The sequence below is a fragment of the Gymnogyps californianus genome, chromosome 7, assembly GCF_018139145.2.
Source record: "Gymnogyps californianus isolate 813 chromosome 7, ASM1813914v2, whole genome shotgun sequence".
NCBI lineage: Eukaryota > Metazoa > Chordata > Aves > Accipitriformes > Cathartidae > Gymnogyps > Gymnogyps californianus.
Genome location: NC_059477.1, coordinates 27,942,583 through 27,964,800, shown reverse-complemented (window position 1 = coordinate 27,964,800; position 22,218 = coordinate 27,942,583). Strand labels below are relative to the sequence as shown.

The 22,218-nt window shown below is 44.9% G+C and overlaps 1 protein-coding gene across 11 annotated transcripts in view; it reads right to left on the bottom strand.

Annotated features, from left to right (window-relative positions):
* Positions 1-21,839, bottom strand: part of BIN1 (bridging integrator 1) — a 102,904-nt gene extending 81,065 nt beyond the window's left edge. For all 11 annotated transcript variants that reach the window (XM_050899532.1, XM_050899535.1, XM_050899538.1 and 8 more), the window contains exon 1: positions 21,731-21,839. In XM_050899532.1, coding sequence (XP_050755489.1) covers positions 21,731-21,814 — 84 coding nt within the window. In that variant the 5' untranslated portion in view covers positions 21,815-21,839. The remainder of the gene's footprint in view (positions 1-21,730) is intronic.
* Between the last annotated feature and the right edge of the window lie 379 nt (positions 21,840-22,218).

Sequence of the window (22,218 nt, the reverse complement as noted above, 5' to 3'; positions counted from 1 at the left end):
TATCCACACTAATAGCTCAGGAAAACAAACATGGCATGTGCACACCACTCTGTGCCTTCATTCCCATAAGACAAGTGCCATCACCTGAATACTTCTATCATCACTTGTGAGAAAGAGGTGTAGGCATTGAGGCTGCAGTCAACAGTTGCTGCAGCAGCTGCCCAATTCCCCACCATGCTGGATGATGCTGCAGATACCTGCTGGGCAGGGGAGACTGTTTCGAAAACGTGAGCTTTTGAGATCTCACTGTCAAGAGACATGCTCTGCCGCCTCCTTTCCCCATCAGTCATGGACACAGAATAAAACCTCCCTGCTGGATCCTATCCTGCCACAGGTTTCACTTCCCCCTCCCCTTAAGCAGCTCTGCAACCACAGCCAAGCAAGGACAGGAACTGGAGTGCTCCCACCAAGGGGAACAGAAACCTGAGAAGGGAGGAGAACTTCTTCTACCAGGTGGGCATTCCCCAGCTCATGCCTCCAATCTCAACTCCTCTCCCCAGCAACAACTGCACTTCAGTATTAGTGATGTGCAGCCTGCAGAGCTTCAAAAGTATTAAATGCTAGTAATGCCTGAACAAAGACAGGTTTTAGGAAAGAAAAAAACAAAACAAAACAAAAAACACCACACAACACAACTGAGATTTAGCTGCATAAAGTCTCTTCAAGAGTGAAGATAGAAGAGAACAGGGAACAAAGTTTATTTGTCCCTATTGATTCACTGTTTGTTATTTGCACCTGGCTATAAAGGGTCATGTTCACCCAATATTTAGCTTCCTCCTGTGCAAATCTCAACTGCCACTTGACTCATGCCTTTTCTCTCCTCCCTCTCCCAGAATATGACAACAGGAAACACTCCCTGACCAGTACGGCAACACCAAGCTGAGGGACACGCATCCCAGGAGGCAGTGAAATCACTGTGTGATACCCCAGGAAGAGGCAAGTGCCGAGAAGCACGTCCATGCGCCTGGCTGCAGCTCCCAACAAAAGGAGCTTTTGTCCCCTGGTGGCTTTCAGCACGGCTGCGACAGAATCAACAGGGATCTATTCCAGCAATGCTAGGAAACAGGATGGGGCAGGAAAGAATAGGCTGGGCTGCTCCTACCTTCTCTGCACCTCTGACTTGCACTGAGGGGGGCTGCATGTCGAACGGACCTGGACTCTTAAGACGGGTACCATCCTAAAAACCTTCAGGCACTGGCTAGAAGATGTGGAAGCCATCTTCTGTAGACAGCTTATATATACAAAACATTCAAAAGTACTGCCACCTAATTACTTCCAGGTGAAAGATCCGATAGTCACAGTTTACAGGGTGAAAGCTCCGCTCTAATTCATCTCCTGCAAGAAACAATAGGACCTTCCTTTGAAGTACATTCTCCAGCACAGATAGAGCATCTCCTCCATCCTCATTTCCAGAATGCAACTATCCTGCTCGGGGGATGAAAAGAAAATTTGCCTTGGACTGGAGAATTCCACAAAGCACAGAGGAGTCTTTGGAGAGGCCACAGTTTCACGAATACTTAAAGCTGCCCCAACAAGGACACTGAAGAAGTCTCATTTCCCACTCTCTTTCCTGCCTCTACATCACTGTCTCCCCTTGTGCTAACCCAAAAATTTGAGTGGCCATATGCTGAACAGGATTGAGAAACGAGTCTCAATTAAAAATAGCAATACAGATCAGGTTAAAAGTAACCAATGGTTTCTGATGTCCCAGCCTGGCTCACAAGGGGTGGAACTGATTTTCTCAGCAGCAGTGCCTACTTCTGCCCTCTTACAAAGTGTTGGGCCATTGTTTTCACTAAGTTTTCACCGACTGTGAGGGTGGATCTTTGGCTAAAGGACTAGATTCAGTGGCTGGGCAGTTTGAACAGAATGTGTCCCATTTCTACCCATGAAGTCCCTGGAAAACACCAAGGTTTAGACTTGCCAAACTTGTATTTCGACAGAACTAAAAATTCACTCCCATTTCTAAAGAGGGAGAATCACAGCCAAGCCTTTTTCTATTTCAAGATAAGCTGGTGAATTCTGGTCTTGGCATTTCAGATTTTTTTAAACTCTTACTTACACAAGGGAGATGCAGGGAAGTCAGCCACATTTTCAGACAAACTCACTCAAATTCAAAGTGTTTTAGGAACTAGTTTATTTACTGAAAACTTTGGCTTCACTCACCAAGAGTCATTTCCAAATCTCAGTTTTTGCACACTTTCTATAATGCTTCAAGGTTTCACTGAGATTCAAGTGTTAAAAAAAAAAAAAAAAAACAAAAAAAACAGAGAGAGAGTGGGAATCTCTTGTTCCAAGCCACATACAGTATGACCCAAAATTATGCAGATAAATTATGCAGATAAATCTGTAATGGCAAAACTCCAAAGCACTTCTATGTGCCCAGTTTCCATCTAGCTGCTCCACAGAAACAACACCCAGCTCTGGGGCAGCCAAAACTGGTTGGATTGTGTACCAGAACGCATCAAATGTTCCCAGGAAAACAGGAAAACTTATGGGAAGAAAAACTCAAAATCCAGAGGTTTCACAGGTATCATGAACTCAGTGTCATATCTACCACATACCTTTCATTTAGGTAGAGTAAGTACCAAGAGTAACAGGTATTAAAGAGCAGGAAATGCACTCCTGAGTATCCAGGGTCCCTAATTCCATACAACCACTCCAGAGCACAGAGACTACCGTATATTGCCCAAATCTCTAATTAGACTTCTGGATGAGAGAAGAGCCACTGCACCTTCATATGTTATTTCCTCAGTAACAACCACAGCCCTATTACTAAATGCAGGCTAGGATCAAAGAGGCAACTTCATTTGGATTCTGGTCTGATTGCACAGCTGCCACAGGCAAAGGTTAAAGATGATGGGAAGAGAAAGAAAAATTACAGCAAGAAGGATCTAGAACAACAACTAAATAGATATTACTGTGGAACATGGATCCTGAGAAAGAAGTCTTAGCTTGGAAGAGGAAGGGTTGCCTGTGTTTTGGCTAGTCTAGAATTAGAGGACAGAAAATCTGCAGTGTTGTTTGATGTCACAGCTTAAGTTTTTCCAAGAGCAGGAAAATACAGTCAAAGCAGGGGCACTTTTTCCTACAACAAAAAGGAGCTGGGAGCACAGCAACATGACCAGGCTTCTAGGGCTTCCCCTGGAAAGCCCTAGGAAAAAACCCTGGGGAAAGCCCTTCTTCTTGGGAGCTGTCTGATGAAGGCATCCAGGCCATTAAAAACTTGGCTTCCTGCCAAGTACAGTGATGGCCAGAGATTACTGTGTGGGATTGAAAGGAAGATGGGATTGGAAGGAGAAACTTTAATGATGTGCAGCTGATGCTGTCAAGAAGTTAGGTGCTTTGCTAAGCAGATGAAAGGAGAGAAATGTATGCAGAATCAGAGCTGATCACCAATATCATATGAAGCACAAGTATCCAGCTGCAGCTATTTTTCCACATGCACCTCCCAGTGTGCGTGAAATGCTAGGAAACAAACACAGAATGTTCTTCTGTCTCAAAAGAAACAAGTGCATCACACAAGAGCACTGGTACTGCCCCAGTGCACTGCAAGCACAAAACACAACTCTTTCTCATCTCAGACTCCAGAGCAGGCACATCAATAAGCCAAAGATGCTTGCTGAAAGCAGGCAGTCTGTCTCTGCCAATCTTCACCACCACAGACAACACAGGCCTAATAAATTTCTGCTACAGAGAGCAGGGCAGTCTTATCCACGTTATAACAGCACTGTCAGGAGGAGAGCAGGCTATGTGCGATGGCTTGTTGCACGTATGCATGTATTCAAAGATTTTTTTTTTCACCCCAACACAGAATCACTTCCTCTTTATCATTTGCCGATATCAGAATGAGACCTCTAGAGAACAAGTAACTTCCCTATGGCTATACAAGGAATCTGCAATAGTGGTACGAAGCAACCCTAAATTACACGTACGTCAATACTAAACATTAACCTTTATTACAGAAGGAATGGAGAAACTGTCACAGTTCCCTTCAAAACTAGGAAAAGCTGCACTGAAAAATTGCCTTTGTTACAGATGCTCTGTTTGGTTTAGTACAAATCATGATGTCTTTCCATATCATTACCTTTCCTTTCTATCGTAGTGGGGCTAGTATTCTCATATAGTCCCTGAGGATGCATGATAAAAATCAAATGCATGATTTCACAACTCCTGAACATTGCTCGTTACCGTTGCTGAGACCATTGTGTTATCAGTACACACTTGCAAGATAAGATTTCTGACACATAGGCAAGCCCAGCTATTGCTGGAGGAGACAAAGATGTTGATGGTGTTCCTGGCTCTCTTTCAGCCTTCCAGGTTTCAAGAACTGGGTGATGGTGAAGGCAGGATGAAAAACTCTGTTTACTTTTGCAACCTTGAGTCAGCTTTGTGTATACTGAATCTCAGCCACACAGGGTCTTTTCCTTCTGAAAAGCAATGACACCAACTGCGCAGTGAAAGCCAGTCTAAAGGGCTCAAAAGAACATTCCCACATGGTAATTCAGACAAAGTGAGATTTACTGCTTGAGAGAGACAGGATTGGAGCATCCAGGATGCACAGATATCAGTCCCAAGACATACTAACACAGGTAAATACACAACAGTTTCTCCAAGCCTCTTTTTTTTTTTCCATCCATGTGTTACTAGCTAGAACTAGTTCTGAAGCCCAAAGAAATGAGTTGCATAGGTCCAGCATGCCTCATAGACAAAGCACAAGGACAGGGGAACTGACTGACCTCACATCATCTCCTCCTTCTCTTCTCCCCCCTGCAAGACTCTCCCAAAGCAGCCACAGCTGACTTCAGCAGAGGATATCCCGACTTGTACGTTTTTTTTTCTTTACACAAATGGCAAAATCAATCCAAGCCATCCCTGACTGACAGCTAGAAGAAACACTAGAGAGAATGACAGCAACAAACAGAAAGCAGATCAAAGGATTTTAGTAAGGAAGCAGTAGAGCCAGACAGCAAAGGCAGCAGAAAGCATTATACATGAATTTTCATCTCTCAGCCTATCACCATGAAAACAGATTCTGTTTCCATACATCTTCCTCAAGTATCCAGCCACTTGCTAACATCCCTGCTTATCCTGGCCACAGCTTCAGGATAACACACTAAAAAAATCTATCCAGGTTGGCACATGCACACGGGGTTGGTAGAAGAGCTACCATTACCACTGGGGACAATATTCTATGATTAAAAACATCGTCAGAGGGTTGCTACAGTCAGAAAATTAAGGAAGGTTGCAGCGGGGGGAAGAAATGAAGGAAGAATTTGTTCTCCTGCCACACGCACCCTTTTCCATTTTTTAATCTTCATCATCCAGAGACTCTTTACAGGTGAGTGCTTAAGCATAGCACAAGAGTCTACACATCTTTCAGACCCCAGGTTTCCCCTTCCCATATCTTTCCCAGCTGCTTCACCACAGAAAAGATCTTATCTTGGGCAGTGGGAGGTGGACAGACAACCACTAATGAGACAGGAAAGGCCTAGATAAATACTCGTAGCCCAGCTCTGATAAATAACCCTACAATAACAAACCAGAGCAATTGAACAATGCACTCTACCTGAACAGGGTTCCTCCCACTCCAACTTTTTTTTTTTTTTTTTTAAGAGAAAGGGACATTACTCAAGTCTTCGATTTTACAATGTGCAAGGGAGCTGAGGTTTGCATTAAAAAGACATGTCTTAGTGCCACAGATCCACTAACAGCTCAAGGGGGAACAGAGAAGGAAGCTCTGAAGGCAGCAGATTCCAAGCACAACAAATTTACCTCCAAAAAGAAGTACTTGTTTCATCACTTGTTTCATGAGGAAAAAAAATGCTTTGCTTTCTGTTCTCCTCTCCATGAAACAAGGAATTAGTCATCCCTTGAAGAGGACTCAGCATCAGGAGACTGAAAATGCAAGAATAGCTAATTTTTTTCTGGCCCCTTCAACCCTCGCCCCTACTCATTCTGGCTAAAAATATTCATCAATGCTTTTGATACCCTTTCCACATCTACAGCATGACTGGCTTCAGACCCATGCCATCCCCAGGCTTGAAGAATGTGCTGCAGGGTGCCTCCCTCAATAGAGCATTCAGCTGTCCCTTTGCCTCCCGCTGCCCATCACCAGAGGCTGGCAGGCAGGTACTGCAGGCTCTCAAGAAGGACTTTATTTCCAAGGCCTGCCACTCCACTGTCCCATCCTGGTTTTCATTCACAGCCCCATTCATGATGGTGAAACTTTAACTCACCCAGGAAACCAACTTGTGTTACTGTTACTTCGCTGGACCAGGGGGCACACATATCTGTGTCTCCAGGGCTTTGAGGACAGAAATGGTTAGCACTGCACATGCAGGCTCTGCCCAGGTCAGCAGTAGCGTTAAGAGCCTGTTCCAAGGCAAGACTCAGTCCCTACAAACACGTGCTCCAGAAAGACAAAGCAGACCATCTCTCTCTAGGGATTTCTTTGGCAATCTCTTTCTTTCCTATCCTTTTAAAGTAGCACTTTTTTAGGTAAGAACTGGCACTAGTGTCACTTCCCCTGCAGAAAGTCTCATTTCTTCCTCTGGAAGCTCCACTCCAGCACTCGCTCTCTGCCGTTCTTCATTACTTCTAGTGCAGTTGGATCCTGTTCCTGTTCAGCTCGCTAAAACACATTTGTTCCTTCTACATTATCAGATCTTATCCTGTGACCAGGAGAACATTTCCATTCCCTTCCTCAGCAAACAGCTTGTACAACTCCCAACACACTGTTCTCAGCCACTGGACATCAAAAGGTTTCTGATGGCCAGGTCATTCCTTCATTCCCTTCCGCCACACGGCCTCCTCTGTCCACCACAGAGAGGGACAACTCCTCATCAACCCTGCCCACTCATGGCTGGTGCAGAGATCAGGCCGCTGTGCAACCTCTAACTGCCTCCCATTTGTGATCCCAGTGTCCCACCAGGTAGGACTCTGCTCCTCTTACACCATGGGAGAGGGCTGGAGCTAGAAAACACAGAGGTTTTAGAGCAATTCCAGTTTAGCTGCCAAGATCTGGAGGGACTGAAGGATCTTTTATTTTTTCCTCATTTTATTCCAGAAGACTTTACTGAGTACCTCAAACACCACCACAACTCACTAGTGACAACTTTAATGACCCAACTTCCCACGCAAGCACCTTGCTATCTGCCTCCTCAAGCTCTTCAAGGCAGGACAGTTCCCCCAGACCTGTTTCTTTGGTTTACTTTTTCACAAGCAGACTGCACTGTTCTGCATAACAAGTCTGCCAACTCAAATTCACCTCCCGAGCACCTCTCCCTTCCTCCAATTATCCATCAACTCGCATTAATCTGCCTTCCTGGATAATCAGAGTAATGCTCTTTAAGCATATAACTATGACAGGGCAAAGCCACTCTCTGGCTACAAGCTGCATTAGAGGGCACGGTGACCCTGCAGGTAATGTAATTGGGAATACTACGCTCCGGAGCCTCCAAATAGTCCATTTATGGAGTCAGCTCCCCAGAACAGGACATGAGCACTGCAGAAAGGGCACTTTTGCTGCAAGAGTTCCCTGGCACATGCAGGGATACCTGGCTGGACAGCAACTTACTGCAGTCCTGAATCTTAAGTGTTCCCTACCCCAACCACCCTGGGCATCTTCACACCTAATTTAAGAGTGACTTTGGATGAATCATTTATCCCCATGTGGAAGAAAATCATCTTGAGAAGTGCTAGCAGCATCATTTTCCCCTCCTTCCCTGGTAAGTTGTTCAGGTCATTGGCACCCATGCTGCACTGCAGTTGTCAAAGTCAATACATTGGGATACTGAAGGAGAAGCCACTCAAGACTATCATCACAACAGACTGCTTTTCAGTAAGTCACAGTCAGCTTACCATGCACATGAACGGGCTGGGGGGGGGGGGGTGGGGGGGTGGGGGGGTGGCAGGGGTAGATTTTTCATGCATGCCTGCCAGCCAGAGCTCTGAGATTTACTGTGAATTCAGCCAGGAGTCTGGCAATCGAGGGTAAAGACAAAGTTTTTTCATTTGACAGTAACAACTGATTTTTGCTGCCACTTACATGAAAAACAAAATGAAACAAAATGAAATGTGGGTGATGGGAGAGCCTTACCTGTTAAGACAAGGCACTAACATTAAGGATGTGGTTACTTAAATACAGATAAAAATCCCTCAAGTGACTTTCAGAAATGAGCAAGATGTAGCACAAACCTCTTTGAAACTGCTCTCACAACAACAAAAAGGCCAGTACAAGTGGGAGACTGGCCAACACCACAGCAACAAAAAGCTGGCCATGGAAATATGTGAATATTAGTTGTTTGATCTAAACTGAAATCTGAGTAGAAGCAAAGATCTAGCTTAAAAATCTGTATTCATTGTTGCAAGAGAAAATTAATGCACCTTCTATATTTCCAATATCAGCCTTTAGAAGGACTGCTTTCCACAAGAAAACAGACATACTGGCAGTTTAGGAAAATACACAGTACATGTCCAGGATGCAAGAGCTATTTTCCTCAAGGCAATTCTACAGCATGTTTACAAAACCCCACAAATAAATCCTCAGGTCTCTGGATGTTTTGCAAGCATTATCTCTCACCACCTTTACACACAGCAAATCAGTTAAGCAGAAAGGTTCTCTTATCTACATAACCACAGGCTCAAACCAACCATCTCCTCTCCCACAGAGGGCACTTAGAAGAGAGACAAGTCTTGACCTGGTGAACTGGCTGGGGCCCCCGGTGTGCATACAGCACTGACGCAAATCCTGACATTCCAGGATTTTTCTATATGAAGATTTTAGCCTCTTGACTGTTTTCAACATTTTAGGTTGTTTCTCCCTCCCCCTCCACCCACAGTTTTTGCAGTTTAGCTTCTAGCATCATTCAAGCCTAAATTAAGCCACGATACAGCAGGAGTGGTGCTGTGACAGACAGCATAGAACAGCAATTTGTCTTCTCACTGACATGATGTCATAGCTTGGTCTCTGCAGTCACATCATGCCATGCTCACGCACTTGCATGCAATTCAGTGTCTGTCTACCCCTAGGCCATCCAAGCACCTTCAAAATCAGGTTCCTTTTAAAGGCTCCTGCTGCATTAGCTGATTTAGTCTTGTTATGTTACTCCTATATCTCTCTCATTTCTTTAGGTAATTTTGCATTATGCCTGCCCTGTACAATAGGTACAACCCATGCACTAAGCTTGTACCCTAGCATAAATTCAAAGGTTGGTTCTTGGCTATAACCAACAGTATACAAGAAACGGAAACAAGAATTATTTATTGCTTTTTTCTTCCTTAGATATATCTATGTTCCCACCCCCAAACATTCAACTGATACAGTCCTCCAGGTCTAACTCACTGTGTTATTAAGTGGACTTTTTTTTCCCCTTCTATAAATGCATGAGCCTGCCTTCCTTTATGAAAGTTTATTAGGAAAACATATTGGGTTTTATTTACTTATCTTTTCCTTTGCTTGACAGATTTTAGCAGTTAAAAAGAAAGCATAGATATCTCCCTCTCCTACCCTTTACTCTTCAGCCCTCTATTTATCTTTAATAAGAACATGGAAATGCCCTGTTTTTTCACCACCCAAGCTTCTGAGAATAAAAACAAACTCTGGCAAATGTTATTTAGACTTCACTTTCAATTTTTTCCTCATCTATTTTATATCCTTCAGTCGGGGGTTTCAGAGAGTCAGAATATAAAGGAAAGAGAATGTAAAATTAAGAAGTCGGGTGCTAGCTCTAGGTCTAGTCAAACTGAGCTGGGAGAGAGGCCAATGCCCCCGCTCAGGCACCCCCCTATTGCCCTGTGGTCCTGCTGATTCAACCATACTTGCATCAGGTCAAACTTGGGTTTACTTCCACTTTACCCTTACCTCAGGGCAGATCCTCTCTTGAGCACCCCAGATTGCTATTCTTTCCCCTGTCCCTGTACTTATTGCTGCCCCTCTAGTCTCCCATCCAGAACTTACTATCAAATGCACCTATTTCTGAGGAGAGGCTTGAAAGAAAAACAGGTAAAGCAGCACAACCAGACAGATGGTAATGGGGCAGCAACATGCAGAAAGGAGAAAAGAAGCAGCTGGAGATGACACATCTCAGTGGTAGATGTGGTTTAAGAGTGATGTGAAATTGCGGCCCCGGTGGGAGTAGCTGCGTCAGTTCAAACTGTTGGTCTGACAAAGACAAGATTTTATCTACAGGCAAGTGGATGGAGACTCGCACAAAGTGCTCCAGCAGCAAGTGCAGAGAGCAGGAAACAGCAGCAGGATATCCATTCAGAAGGGGTGACTTCTTCCACCAGAATAAACTCAGAGCCAGAAGCAGGCACCTACCTCAAGAAGTGTGGGAGATTAAGAATCTGAAGAGCTTAAGCCAGAGTTTTCAGACTTCGAATGCTTCAACCGTGACACCTTAAGCAGGTCGCCTGATACCAGAGGTGCTGAAAACTCACAGCTTCACCAGAAGACACATAGGCTCTATTAGGGTCATCTTGACCATTCAGCCTTGGTTTGTCAAGTCTGGGGTGCACCAGCTGCAAATGTCTACCACTCTACCACATAACTGCCCAAGAGACAGACCACTGAACACACAGCTGTTAGGCGTACTTGTGCAACCAAGCCGTCTTGGCTGTATGTGGTTGTATGCCTAATTCATAACTTTCTGAGCAATTTTTTTTCCCACTTAGTTTGCTCTTATTCAAAGCAGGCAGGTAAAAACACTCAATTCCCTAGAGTTCCTGCCTTTCAGCAAACCAGAGACTGGGGTGAATATGTATCTATCAATACCCTGAAAATAAAGAAGCACAAAATACCAAGAAAGCAGGTAAATTTCCACCCTACCTTCTGTCTGCCCCAGCCTTAAGCAGATACCAAATCAGAGACCAAAAAAAGTGGGCACAACTGTGGAGCTGGATAGTAGCTACATCGTAGCTCTGTAGTTAATAAGGCCAAATGGCATCAGTTAACTCAGCTGGCATCAATGTGACATTCCGGGCAATACAACTTCAGCGACATCAATGTCTATTACTTGGGCAGGCACTTAACATAGCTTAATTAAACCCTATCTATAGCCAACAGTAACACTAGTAAGAGGAATAGGTAGCATAAATAGTGCTGTTTGCACAAATCCCCCTTCTCAAGTCCTCAGCCTCCTCCTCTGCAACACTTATTTTAAATGCTGATACATTTGCAAGAAGTATTTTTATTTTTACACAGGTCCTAATGCAAAATGACGCAACCAAATCGGGACAAAACGTAAAAGGCATTTGGGGCCATGCCTGAGCTGGAGAAAGAGATAAAGGAGCAGGTGTGTGCTAGGAGGCAGAGGAGCTCTTTTAAGGCAGAACGATGCAAGAGAGGGACTCCAGAAGGGACAGGCTGGATGCAGAGCCCTTAAGAGGCTAGGAAAGCTCCAGTACAGATTCACAACCACCTTGCTGAACAAGGATGGGAGTTTCTCAGATGCAGGACAGATCTGGAACACATAATATGCACGATGGGGCAAAGGGAAAAGACATGGAGATTTGGATCAGCTGTTGGGACTCCCTGAGCCAGAGGGCGATAGCTGCAAGGGATCAGACATGGGGGAAAGATTTAGGAACGGTGCCCTCCACGGCCAGGTTGGGTTACAGAGTGTGGCTTGTCCCATGAAAGTGGGAACATAGGGAGCAAAACAGATGATCCGCTCTTGTTGGTTCTTCCCAAGCAGCTTTTGAACAGCTGTTTTTCCTTTCCACCTGAGAGGACTGCTTCTACTTCAGAAGAGCTGAAGGACGAGTAACAGCAAATTTGAGAACTGGGCTTGATGGGCCAAGTTCTCCTGCTGTGAATGGGTGTAAGCCCACCGGCTTCTTTGCCACAGTACTTGCTGACAATCTGGGTCACATTGTCTTTGGAGAGGAAAAGCATCACAACGCGCTCCCCAAAGAGCCTCCTCAAAAATTAACGCCTCAGCTAGAGACTTGGGCCTGACAGCTTAGAAGACATTCCAGCTAAAACCACCCCAGCTCTAAGTCAATCACCTTCATCCAGCATGGCAACACAGCTCTTTTCACCTACTATACCACAGCCTCATCGTAAGGGCATCCAGCCCTGATAACGTACACTTCCGCCCCAAATTACTTATGTTCACCAAGGGTCAGGGAATAAGGAGAGCAAAAGCCTCCAGCTTGGCAAAAAGTTCTAGTCTAGCAACTGACTCTGATACCCATTCACAGACAAGTCCCAGACCATGAGCAACTGGATGCAGCGTACCACTACAGGGCTCTACGATCGACTGATCACGTCACCCCTCTGACTTTCTCTGACCCCCCTCACCACACCATAGTCAGTCTCCAAATCCTCCCCTCCCAGCCCTGCACATACAGCTGCTCTTTCTCTCCAAAGAAAGCCAATCTCTTTTTCCAATTTCTTCAGCTTATGTATTTTCATAGAAATTTTGCTGTTCAAAAATAGCCCTGCACCCTTGCCTACAAAAGCATCCTCACCAAACCTCTGCGAAAAGATATGAAAACCCTTTCAAGTCTTCTGGAACACAGAATTTTACTGAAACAAACCAGAAGTATCTTAATTAATTGAGACTGTCCAATATTTACATTGGAATTGTTTCAGGATAGAGAATGGCCTTTTTTGGTATTATATAATACAATCACACTGCAGATACTAACAAATAATCATACTGTCTGTATGCATGATCAGGGAAACATTATCAGAGTGGGTACATTCTTTCAATGGCTCAAGTTTATTAACACACAGCTAGGCTTGGCCTTTCGCAATGGCTGTTCAGTCTAAACAGACAGAAAAGAGAAAAATCCCTACCTAGTATTCTCCTATTGTGGAAGTCAGTTCAACACACAGAAGTATCGTCATTTCAATTCTCTGCTGAGGAACCTATACCTCAAGGAGTGTTTCAATGCAGAACCCAAGTATATTTCTCCACCTGAACGAATTTGAACTTTTCCTGAGCACTGTTTCTCTCATAGAACCTGCCATCCCTCTCACCAGAATTTTTCCAAAATATATTTTCAAAGCAACCTTTGAAACATGCTGTCCCCTGCCACAATAACTCAATCCCCTTTTTGGTCTCTTGTGTCAGAATCAACATTTGGACCAGAGGGGTCATGTTGCACCCACAGACAGAGGAGGAAGAAAGTATCTCCCCAAGACACCACTTCAACCGCCTGAAAATTCGAAATTAATGAGCTGAACATTTAAATTCCAGGAAAGGAATTCCCTGCATTTTTTAAATATACTGTTTTTTCCCCCTCAAGTTTTTGCCCTTTTTTTCTCCACAATGGCTGAGGAAGTAGGAATGGAAATAAGGTTGGTCCTTCCACACTCAGACTCCTGGAGCTGATAGGATCAAAAGACTTACTATAACTTACAGGAATGGGTAACATTAGCTACAAGGGTACTAGAGAGCTACAGGACCAGCATTTCTGTTAAGGAAAAAGATGCAGAGATCTAAATTTTCTTCAAATGTCAGTCCTTATACCTTATTCGGTATACGTTCACGTCTGTCGCTGGCACCATTCCAAATAAATCCAATGGGACAGAATTGCTAATTCACTCTGCAAATAACCAGCTCAGAGCTGAGTTTGAAGGTAAGTCATGCATTATTGTTTCTGGCCTGATAAAATGTGCAATCAAGCCAAGTAGCATAAAGGCAAAAAAAAGCGTAAACACTTGTAGCTGTGTTTTCAAACACTGTAGTTACTGTACCATTGAAGTTCCCTTTCCATCCCTGCTGGCAAACAAGCATTGCAGTTCTATCTAACACAGTTTCAAAGCAGAGTATCAGTAATTGCCCAGTGAAAAATGTTCGTACTTCAGCTATATCAACCTCTAATCTCCCTCCTGAAAAGGTAACTTTGAAAAGAACTGAGAAACTAGTGAGGCTCTTAAAGCAAGTTTAACAAAAAGTTCTAAACCTACTTAAAATAAACAAACCAAACATGATCAATGAAGAATTACCAAAAAATAAATCATTTCAGAACAAGTTACCAGCTTTCTGAATTTGCATGTCAAATCCTTGCAGAGAGGCCAGTACTTCAGACTTTGATATCTGTGTATCATCAAGAGATTAAATTCGGCCCATGGTTTTCACAGAGGGATTAGTTCTTGTTAAGTACTGCTTTCCTCCTTATTGGTAAAGTTTGCACTCTCCACCCTGCCTGGCAGCCTATATTAAGAACAAACTGCCACCCAGACTTCTCCTTTCTTCTAAAGAAAGAGACAAAAAGAAAGGCGACACTGTCTGGCTTTTATGACTCTCCTAACTGCACCCCTCTGGAAATGCTGACTTTCAAAAACTTTACCCTGCCAGCCACAGGTCTGAGCAAAGTTTACTCCAGCGCAGCCTAAAGAGTAGAAAAATCTATGTTATACATGTGTACTTGCAGAGGTCTGAGCAAACACAGTACCTATTCCTCATTTCATAAAGCTGCTTCATTGCGATTCTACGAGACCCCTGTCTAGGTCTGTGTGATGTCCCAAGCTCTGGCTTCCAAATCTTCCTCAAACCATAACTAGTATCCAAATCCTTCCTGAATGCAAGTTCCCAACATAATCAAGGAGAAACTAGGAAAAAAAAAGGGGGGGTGAGGGAAAAAAATAATTAAACAACTGTCCAACCTATTCAGGTTGGACAGTTTCTATTCCCATTTACCAGGGCTGATCCTTCAGACCACAGAACTACAAATCTAAAGAGAGGTACTTTCTGAGTAGTAGCTAAGAAACAAAACTATGCAAGCAAGTTGACATAATGTAACCTAAAACAAACAAACAAAAAATTCATTAATCCTATTTTCTGCTAATAACTATATTTCCAATTTTTCTCCAGGAATGTGGGACAGAACCTACCGTACAGTACTTGCCAGCTTTGTGAAGATCAAGCAGCTTCAGAGGCTAGCAAAGCCAGGAGATGTTCCAAGGGAAACCTGAACTGTCTGAAGTCCATCAGTCACTCGCATACACCTGCTGAAAAAACACCTGCCAAGATTTATTCATCCCTTGCACCACTGCCAACAGTTCAGGCAAATCTGCAGAGGTTCCTCACTCCTGTTCTGACAGTATTAAATAGTCAACTAATACCACATATAAAATTTAACTAGCAAGACAATGTAAATTACTTTCTTTTCTCTTCCAATCCCTTCCTGTGAGAGATGCCCCCTTTTAGCTCAGTAGTATGAATGCCAGAATGGTACAGGTTTGCTGACACTCATGCATTCAATATTGCGGTTGTTGGAGAAAAGCAAATATAGAGTCCCTCAAGAGAAGGCTAAAACACAGGCTGATGTCAAAATGGACCTTGATGCACTATTCCACCTGCCAGCAGCTCTCTGAGGAGGCTTTATTCATATTTTGATATTTGTATCCATCTCATTGCTCTGGGGTAGAGAATGCACAGTCTCCTGGTCAACATTAATAACGGTCTTATCCCACAACAGAAGCAGCTGGTCTGCACACCCTGAATTTGCCAGCCCACTTAGGGAGCTGAGCTGTGGCCAGTTGAAGACGACAGGGCTACAAGTCTGTTCTGCTTGGGCAAACTGAGTTTATCTTCATGATAACGTCAAGTTGCCAGTACAGCACTTCTGGGAAGACAGTCTGATCCCTGCATGTACAGGTAGAGAGCCAGGACTGTAAGACAATCCTTGCAAAGTTGCAGAACTCACACAGCAGGCAGCTCAGGTGTCTGGTCACCATCACAACAGCAGAGAAAAATAGCCACTCTAATATCTGTCAACCTAAGCTACCCTCTTGTCACTCCAAAAGTTTCTAGAACCAGAGCTTTATGACACATTTGGTCCCAAGCAACAGGGTCTCGTCTCTGTCCAAAGAGTCAGGAACAAAGGAAAACTTGCATTGTTCCCGAAGACCCCAGTCCAGCTAGATGCTGGATACCTCAGGCTGCACACAGCTTTCCCCAGTGGCTTGGCTAGCCTTGTCATTTGCTAGTCACGTGCCAAGAGCACTCGTGATGTTGCAAAAAACATTTGTGCCTGGAAACACAAAACCTTGCTTAACAATCAGCATGCACAATGGAGGGAGAGGACAGAGAAGTTTGATGGCACCCCCCTGGCAGATAAGTTCTGTAACACTAACTCTATCCTGCCTAGAGCCTCACCACAAGTCTTCACTGAAAAGAGATCCTCCAGATCCTACTTTATGAACCTGAGCTCACAGCAACTGCACTGAAGAGGACTAGCTGTAAGACTAGAACTTACAGGGAAGATAAAGTGACCAGGAATAGGGCTGGGCCTTTTCCAATCAGAAAATTCATCCATCTGTGAGATTCTGCTTCTTAAAAGAAATCTGTTGCCAATACCCAGGCAGAGGGGCACCTTCAGCAGGGCACTGTAAGCGCCCTGCCAGTCAAACCATTCCATGGGCAAGGAAACATGTGGAGCCTGGTTTCCTATTTCACCTCCTCCCTGCCCCACGCAGATTATCTGACACTCAGCCACACAGTCTGAGTTTATACTGGAATAATCTGTACGTTAGGGACACTAATTCAGATCTCTCTCCTCTATCCAGTGCCTGTTTTCCAACCTTTAGGCACAAAGTACCTTTGAGATTCTACCCGTCACCTAAGCCCTGCATTCTTGAGAAAGCAAACAGATATAAAAGCCCTTTCCTTGTCATCTAGGGAGTCCTCCAGGAAAAAAAAGAAAGTTTCATGCCAGATCAGCAAGAGAACAACTCTTGTAGCTCTTCAGGCTATTTGTACTTCACTGGCACAACAAGGCAGGTTGCCACCAAACCATCCTACCCTGTGCAAAGCCAAGCAAAAACCATAGAAGCTTTGAAGAGACAGAAGGATCCCGAAGGAAAACCAGTAAGGAATGTCTCTCCTCCCAAGTAGGTACTTACTTGTGATAAGTGATACTTATCACAATGTGATACTTACTTCTCAATAAGAGAGCTTTCTGCATCTACCATTTTTTATGTAAAGCCTCCCTCCCCATCTGCAGAGGTTCTACAGATCAGGCAGCCTCTGACAGCTGAACCCTGAAGACAGCTGTACTTAAATTTGGTTTAAGATTCTTGGGTGCTGCACATTGGTATCAACTCCCACCTGCTTCAACAGGGCTGAGATTTCATTCTAGGTGTTCTCACCTGCCATGCTCCACCTATTGGAGCATGTCTTACAAGGGGAAAAAAAAGTCTTACCAGGGCAAACTCAAAATGCAAGCCATGCCTTCTGCGAACCCTGTTCCACCCAAATCACAACCTCCTCATGTCCAGCAAGGGATTACAAGGGAAAAGAAACAAAGCCTAAGGTTCTGGGAAAGGAAAAGATCTTTTCTTGACACAGTCTGTGCATTGCACAATTGTTACATGAGACAAATTAATTGGAAAAAGCATGCACAATTGTTACATGAGAAATTAATTAGAAAAAGCATTGGGACATCAGGCCACAGCAGCCTGCCAAAAGCAGTCCTCCGCCTTCCTTTTCAGGGCCAGTGTCTTTGGTTATTTCTCCTTGCTGGGCTGCAAATTCTTTAGCAAAGCCTTCGGTTTACTGGCATATAAAACTTTTTTTGCACTGTAGCAGGCAGGGAATAAGCATCAGCAAGCCTGGCTACCAACAGCTATGGTCATACTAGCCCCGTGAGACAAGGACTACAGCCCAGCCTCCTTGGGACTGTGCAGCCAGAGGAGAGCAGAACTTTGCTCTGACAGAAAGTTTAATCAAGGAAACTTTGCAAACATAGATGTGGGTAAACATCGGTGGGATAAACAAAGTAAGCCAAGAACAGAAAGCGGAAGTGACATCTCATGGCAACACAGCAAGTCAGTGGCAGAGTCTATGACCTAAATGATCCCCCCCCAACACAAGGGAGTTTGGATGTCCAAACTAAACTTTGCCAGGTCCTGGAACAAAGCCTTCCCCTTTGGTTAGGCACAGAGAGGGAGAAAAGAGGATGCCTTAGTTTGTTGGTACATCTGAGTAAAAACATTTTAAAAAAAATATGACAGCCTATTCATGTCACAGAACACAGCCTCCTCATTTTGCCAAGCTTTGTAATGAAAACAGATCAAGAGACCACCACTCCTATAGGACAGGAACTTCCCATGCTCAGTCTAAGTCTAGAAAGGGAAAAATAAGTTCATCCCTTTCTACTCCTCTCCACACAAAAAAGCTCCAGAGGAAAAACCTCTCTTTCCAATGTCAACTTTACAGTTCATGTCCTCAGACGTGCCTATTAATCTGTACGCAATTTAAATCGTCAGTCGGTGCCCGCACAGCCAATACCATCTTTCTACCCTGAATCTCTGCCTAAGCTGCTGGAGGAAAGCAAAGAGCTTGATCCTGTGACGAGGACCCTCACTGCCAGCCAAGCAACAAAACCCCAACCCATTTGCTCCTTGAGCTCAACCTCCTCCTGGAACCTCGCAGAGGAGTTACCCTCGCACCAGGATTGCACCAAGTCACCAAGACGCCATTTTAACTTGTTCAAAGCAGAAATGTATGTGCAGACTGACACATCCAGAAACAGGACACTCTAAGAAAAATGAGAACTGTGGAAAGTGGGAAGATTTTTAAAAATTTCAGAAGTATAAGATAAAAATTGATCAGATAGCAGAAACAAACTTTAACCAAGATGAGGGATTACAGACATAAAGAAAAAAAACTTCAAATCCTTACTAGCATAGTTTAAAAGAGCTTGCAAACACTAGGCTCTCTCCAAGACACCATGACATTGGAGGCATTACAATTTTACTCCATTTTAAGAAGTTCAGAATTATGAAAGGTTCAGAGCTCAACATCTTGGTCTGAAAATCCTTCAGCTAACTACAGGATGAACAAAGTGCGACTTCCAGCCTAAATCTCCTAACTGTTAGTTGCAAAGGATGATTTATGAGTTAGTGATGGTTGCATGGGTCCTTTCTGCTACAGGGTTCCTCTGGACAGAGGCATCAACTTATTTGACACATTTCACTGGACAACAGGCAAATTATTGCCAAATATTGTACTTGAGGCTACCTTTGAATAGGGAGAGAGGTTAAAAGGATGCACAGCCCATTTGCAAACAGCATAGTCAACCATTCTGCCCCATATTTCCTGTGGAACTGAGAAAGTGCCTTCCAAAAATAGCCAATAGTTTTGCTGAAAGGCTCAAAACAAATAGTACTTCTGAAGGAATATCTTACATGCTTTACATAATAGCCATCTCAGAAGGGGAAAAAAAGATGTGTACAGTGTTTCAGTGTGAATTCTGCATTGAACAAAAAGACATCATTCTTTGCTTAACATAAGGCTTAAATTCACCACAAAGGAAACTGCTGAAGTCAAAGCCTCAGGGCTCAAGTTGGGAGGGATATATCACTCTGAAGGGAAAAATTTTTATCCTAGATTCAAATCAAAAGAAGATACGTAAAAGGAACTCTGTCAGCTTGTTTAAGCCTCAAAAAGGAAAGTTGAACCCCAGTCAGCATCCCTTCACAAAAATCTAACACATTTTTAAGTGCTTGGTCTGTTGTGTACCCAGATCTACCTCTGTACACTTCCGTTTACCTTTTTTTATTTTTTAAACACCTGGTCCTTATCTCCAGACACGTGGTTTACCCATCCTGCTAAACATAGTATCACAGTTTAAAACTAAATACTCCACGACTAACACTAGTATAGTGCCACAACCACTGGTGCCTTCCTCATCACTTCGTATTCAGCTGTATCTTTCCTCGCAAGCTGAAAGTTAACATTCACACATTTGCCTCAGTGAAAGTTTGTCCCTTAGAGACAAGCGTAAAATACCTAACACTCCAAGAAAGAGGAACTGTTAGAGATGAAGCTGTAGCAGTATGAAGGGGCAAGTCAGACAATGAAGCAAGCAATGCCATTTTTTTCTTTCTTGACAGCCTAGAGAGCAAAGTTGTTCTGTTTGCATTAGGATAACAACAGCTGAAGAGCCTAGAATTTGTGTTAACTTATTAAGCAAGTGCTCTGGGTTTTGTTTTCCTTTTCTCATGGGAGGGAAATGAGCTGTGCTTTTTCTGTGTAAAGAGACAAACAACTGATTTCAGATCATGCAAATCACCTGCAATACACAGCTAAACTCTTGGTTGTTGTTGTTCCCACATCCCCAGTCACCATCGGGGAATAAGCAAGGAAGTGAACTGGATCTCCAGTTGAAAGGAATTTGTGGAAAACTCTCCCTAGGGAAAGAACCTGTGTGCATTCAGATAAGAAGCCAGGGAAGGGCCTGGCAGGCCACACTTGGCTCCAAGCTGCACCAATAAATACAATACCTTCATCAGCAGGCCAAGAAGCTCAGCCTTTACCACCTACCTTAACTAAAAATATGGTTGCCATCTGGTGGCTAACACAGAATGAATCTAGCATCTATGATGAGTTTAGGGTGGACCAGATACCAGGAGACAGATTCCCTCTCCTGTCCCCTCCTGGAACCACAGTAAGGGGAAAAACCACAGACGTGGCCATGCTCACTCTTGTGTATGGAGCGAAGCCAGGACCTTGTTGCTGCAGCCAGTTCCATACAGGATCTGCTGTTCACTTGGGGTTTTTTTCCAAGCAGTCAGGCAAGTTCAAATCATGCCCCTAGTCTCAGTAAATGAGTTTAAACTAGTGGAAGCAGCATGTGCAACATTAGGCCCAACAGGTTTGGGTTGCCATTCTAACCCAGCAGCATTTTGTAACAGCGTCGGCAATTGGTACAAGGCTCAGGCCGGCACTGCATCCAATCCCAAACCTCCTAGATTAAATCTAGCTGCTAAAGATAACTCCCAGGGAACAAGAGCAGCAGTGGGCAGATCTGTTCACCCTCCCTCCCTCAAAGATGCACCAGTCCTTATTCAGTCAATGTCATCTCACAGCAAATCACTGAAAACCAAGATGAGCGTGCCTGAGATAAAAGCAGCTGATCAATGTCCCTGCGTAAAACATCCGATAATCCCTACACAGAGCAGGCATCTGGCATCAGATGCAGCATGCCAGAGAGATGAACATGAAAAGTATCCATTGCATATTCCTGGCACCTTTTGCTGGCACAGGGGTGGGTGGAGAGCAGCGAAAGGGCTCTCGGGATTCAAAAAACACCCCTCCTTCAGCAGACGTCGGCACAATCTTTAAAGACCGTATGGCTTTTGCTTTACTACAATTCCAAAATCGAGAGCTCAAGGTCAGTAAAGCAAGTAGCGACTACCATGCTATGCTGTTAGAAGATAAGGAAGCAAGTGCCCATCTCCTTCTCCTCACCGTCTTTGAGGTTACATATTTAGCGCTATCGCAAAATACTATACTGCTCTTGAAATTGCCGCATAAAGCACAACCTAAATACCATAAAAAGAAGGTCTTCTCCTGCTGAAACAATAAGCATCTACATATTTGAAACAAACGTGCGGCGCTCTGTCCTCCCTCCCCTCTCCCAGCTGAAGCCGATGCCATGTTTCTGCTCATCCTGAGCCTGCAGACGGATAGTAAACCCTTACAGCTCACAACAGCGATATTTTGCATTCTCAGGATGCAAAGGGGCCCTAAATCCGCAGGCAGAGAAGAGAAGGCAGCTGCCAGCCCCCCGGGAGCCCGGGGGGGGGGGGGGGGGGGGGGGGGGGGAGGAGGAGGAGGAGGTAGGGGCGCCGCTGCACCCACTGCGAGACGCATCTCTGCTTTGGGGAGGGGTGTCATCCCCGGTACCCGCATCGCCCCCCCGCATCCCGGGGAGAAGGAGGCGGCGGCAGCAGCAGCGTACCCCCCCACCCCCCCATCCCTACCTTCTCCTGCGCCCGGGTCAGCTTCTTCTGGACGTTGCTGGCGATCTTCCCGGCGGTGACCCCCTTGCTACCCAGCTCGGCCATCTTGCCTCCTCTTTTTAACGGGCGGGTTGCGAACGACGGGCCGGCAAGAAGGGGGGGGGAAAAACCCCGGCGGGCAGAGCGATAGCCCCAGCCGCCGCCACCGCCTCCCGCCCGCCGCCTTTTAAAGGGGCAGTGCGCCCCGCGCCGTCTTAAAGGGACCGCGCATCTCCCCGGGAGGGGGCAGCAGGAGCACAGCTAGGCATCTTGTCTGCGAGGGGTTGCGATGGTGCTGCTGCTGGTGGGGGGAGAAGAACCGGGGGCAGGTGTCTGTCAGATTTCCCCCACCCTGCCCGCCGCCTCCGGGCCAGGCTGCGGCGGGACCCGCCGCAGCCTGGCCCGGAGGCGGCGGGCAGGGTGGGGGAAATCTGGGAAGCATCTCAAGGAGGGAAGTGGGATGAAGGGAG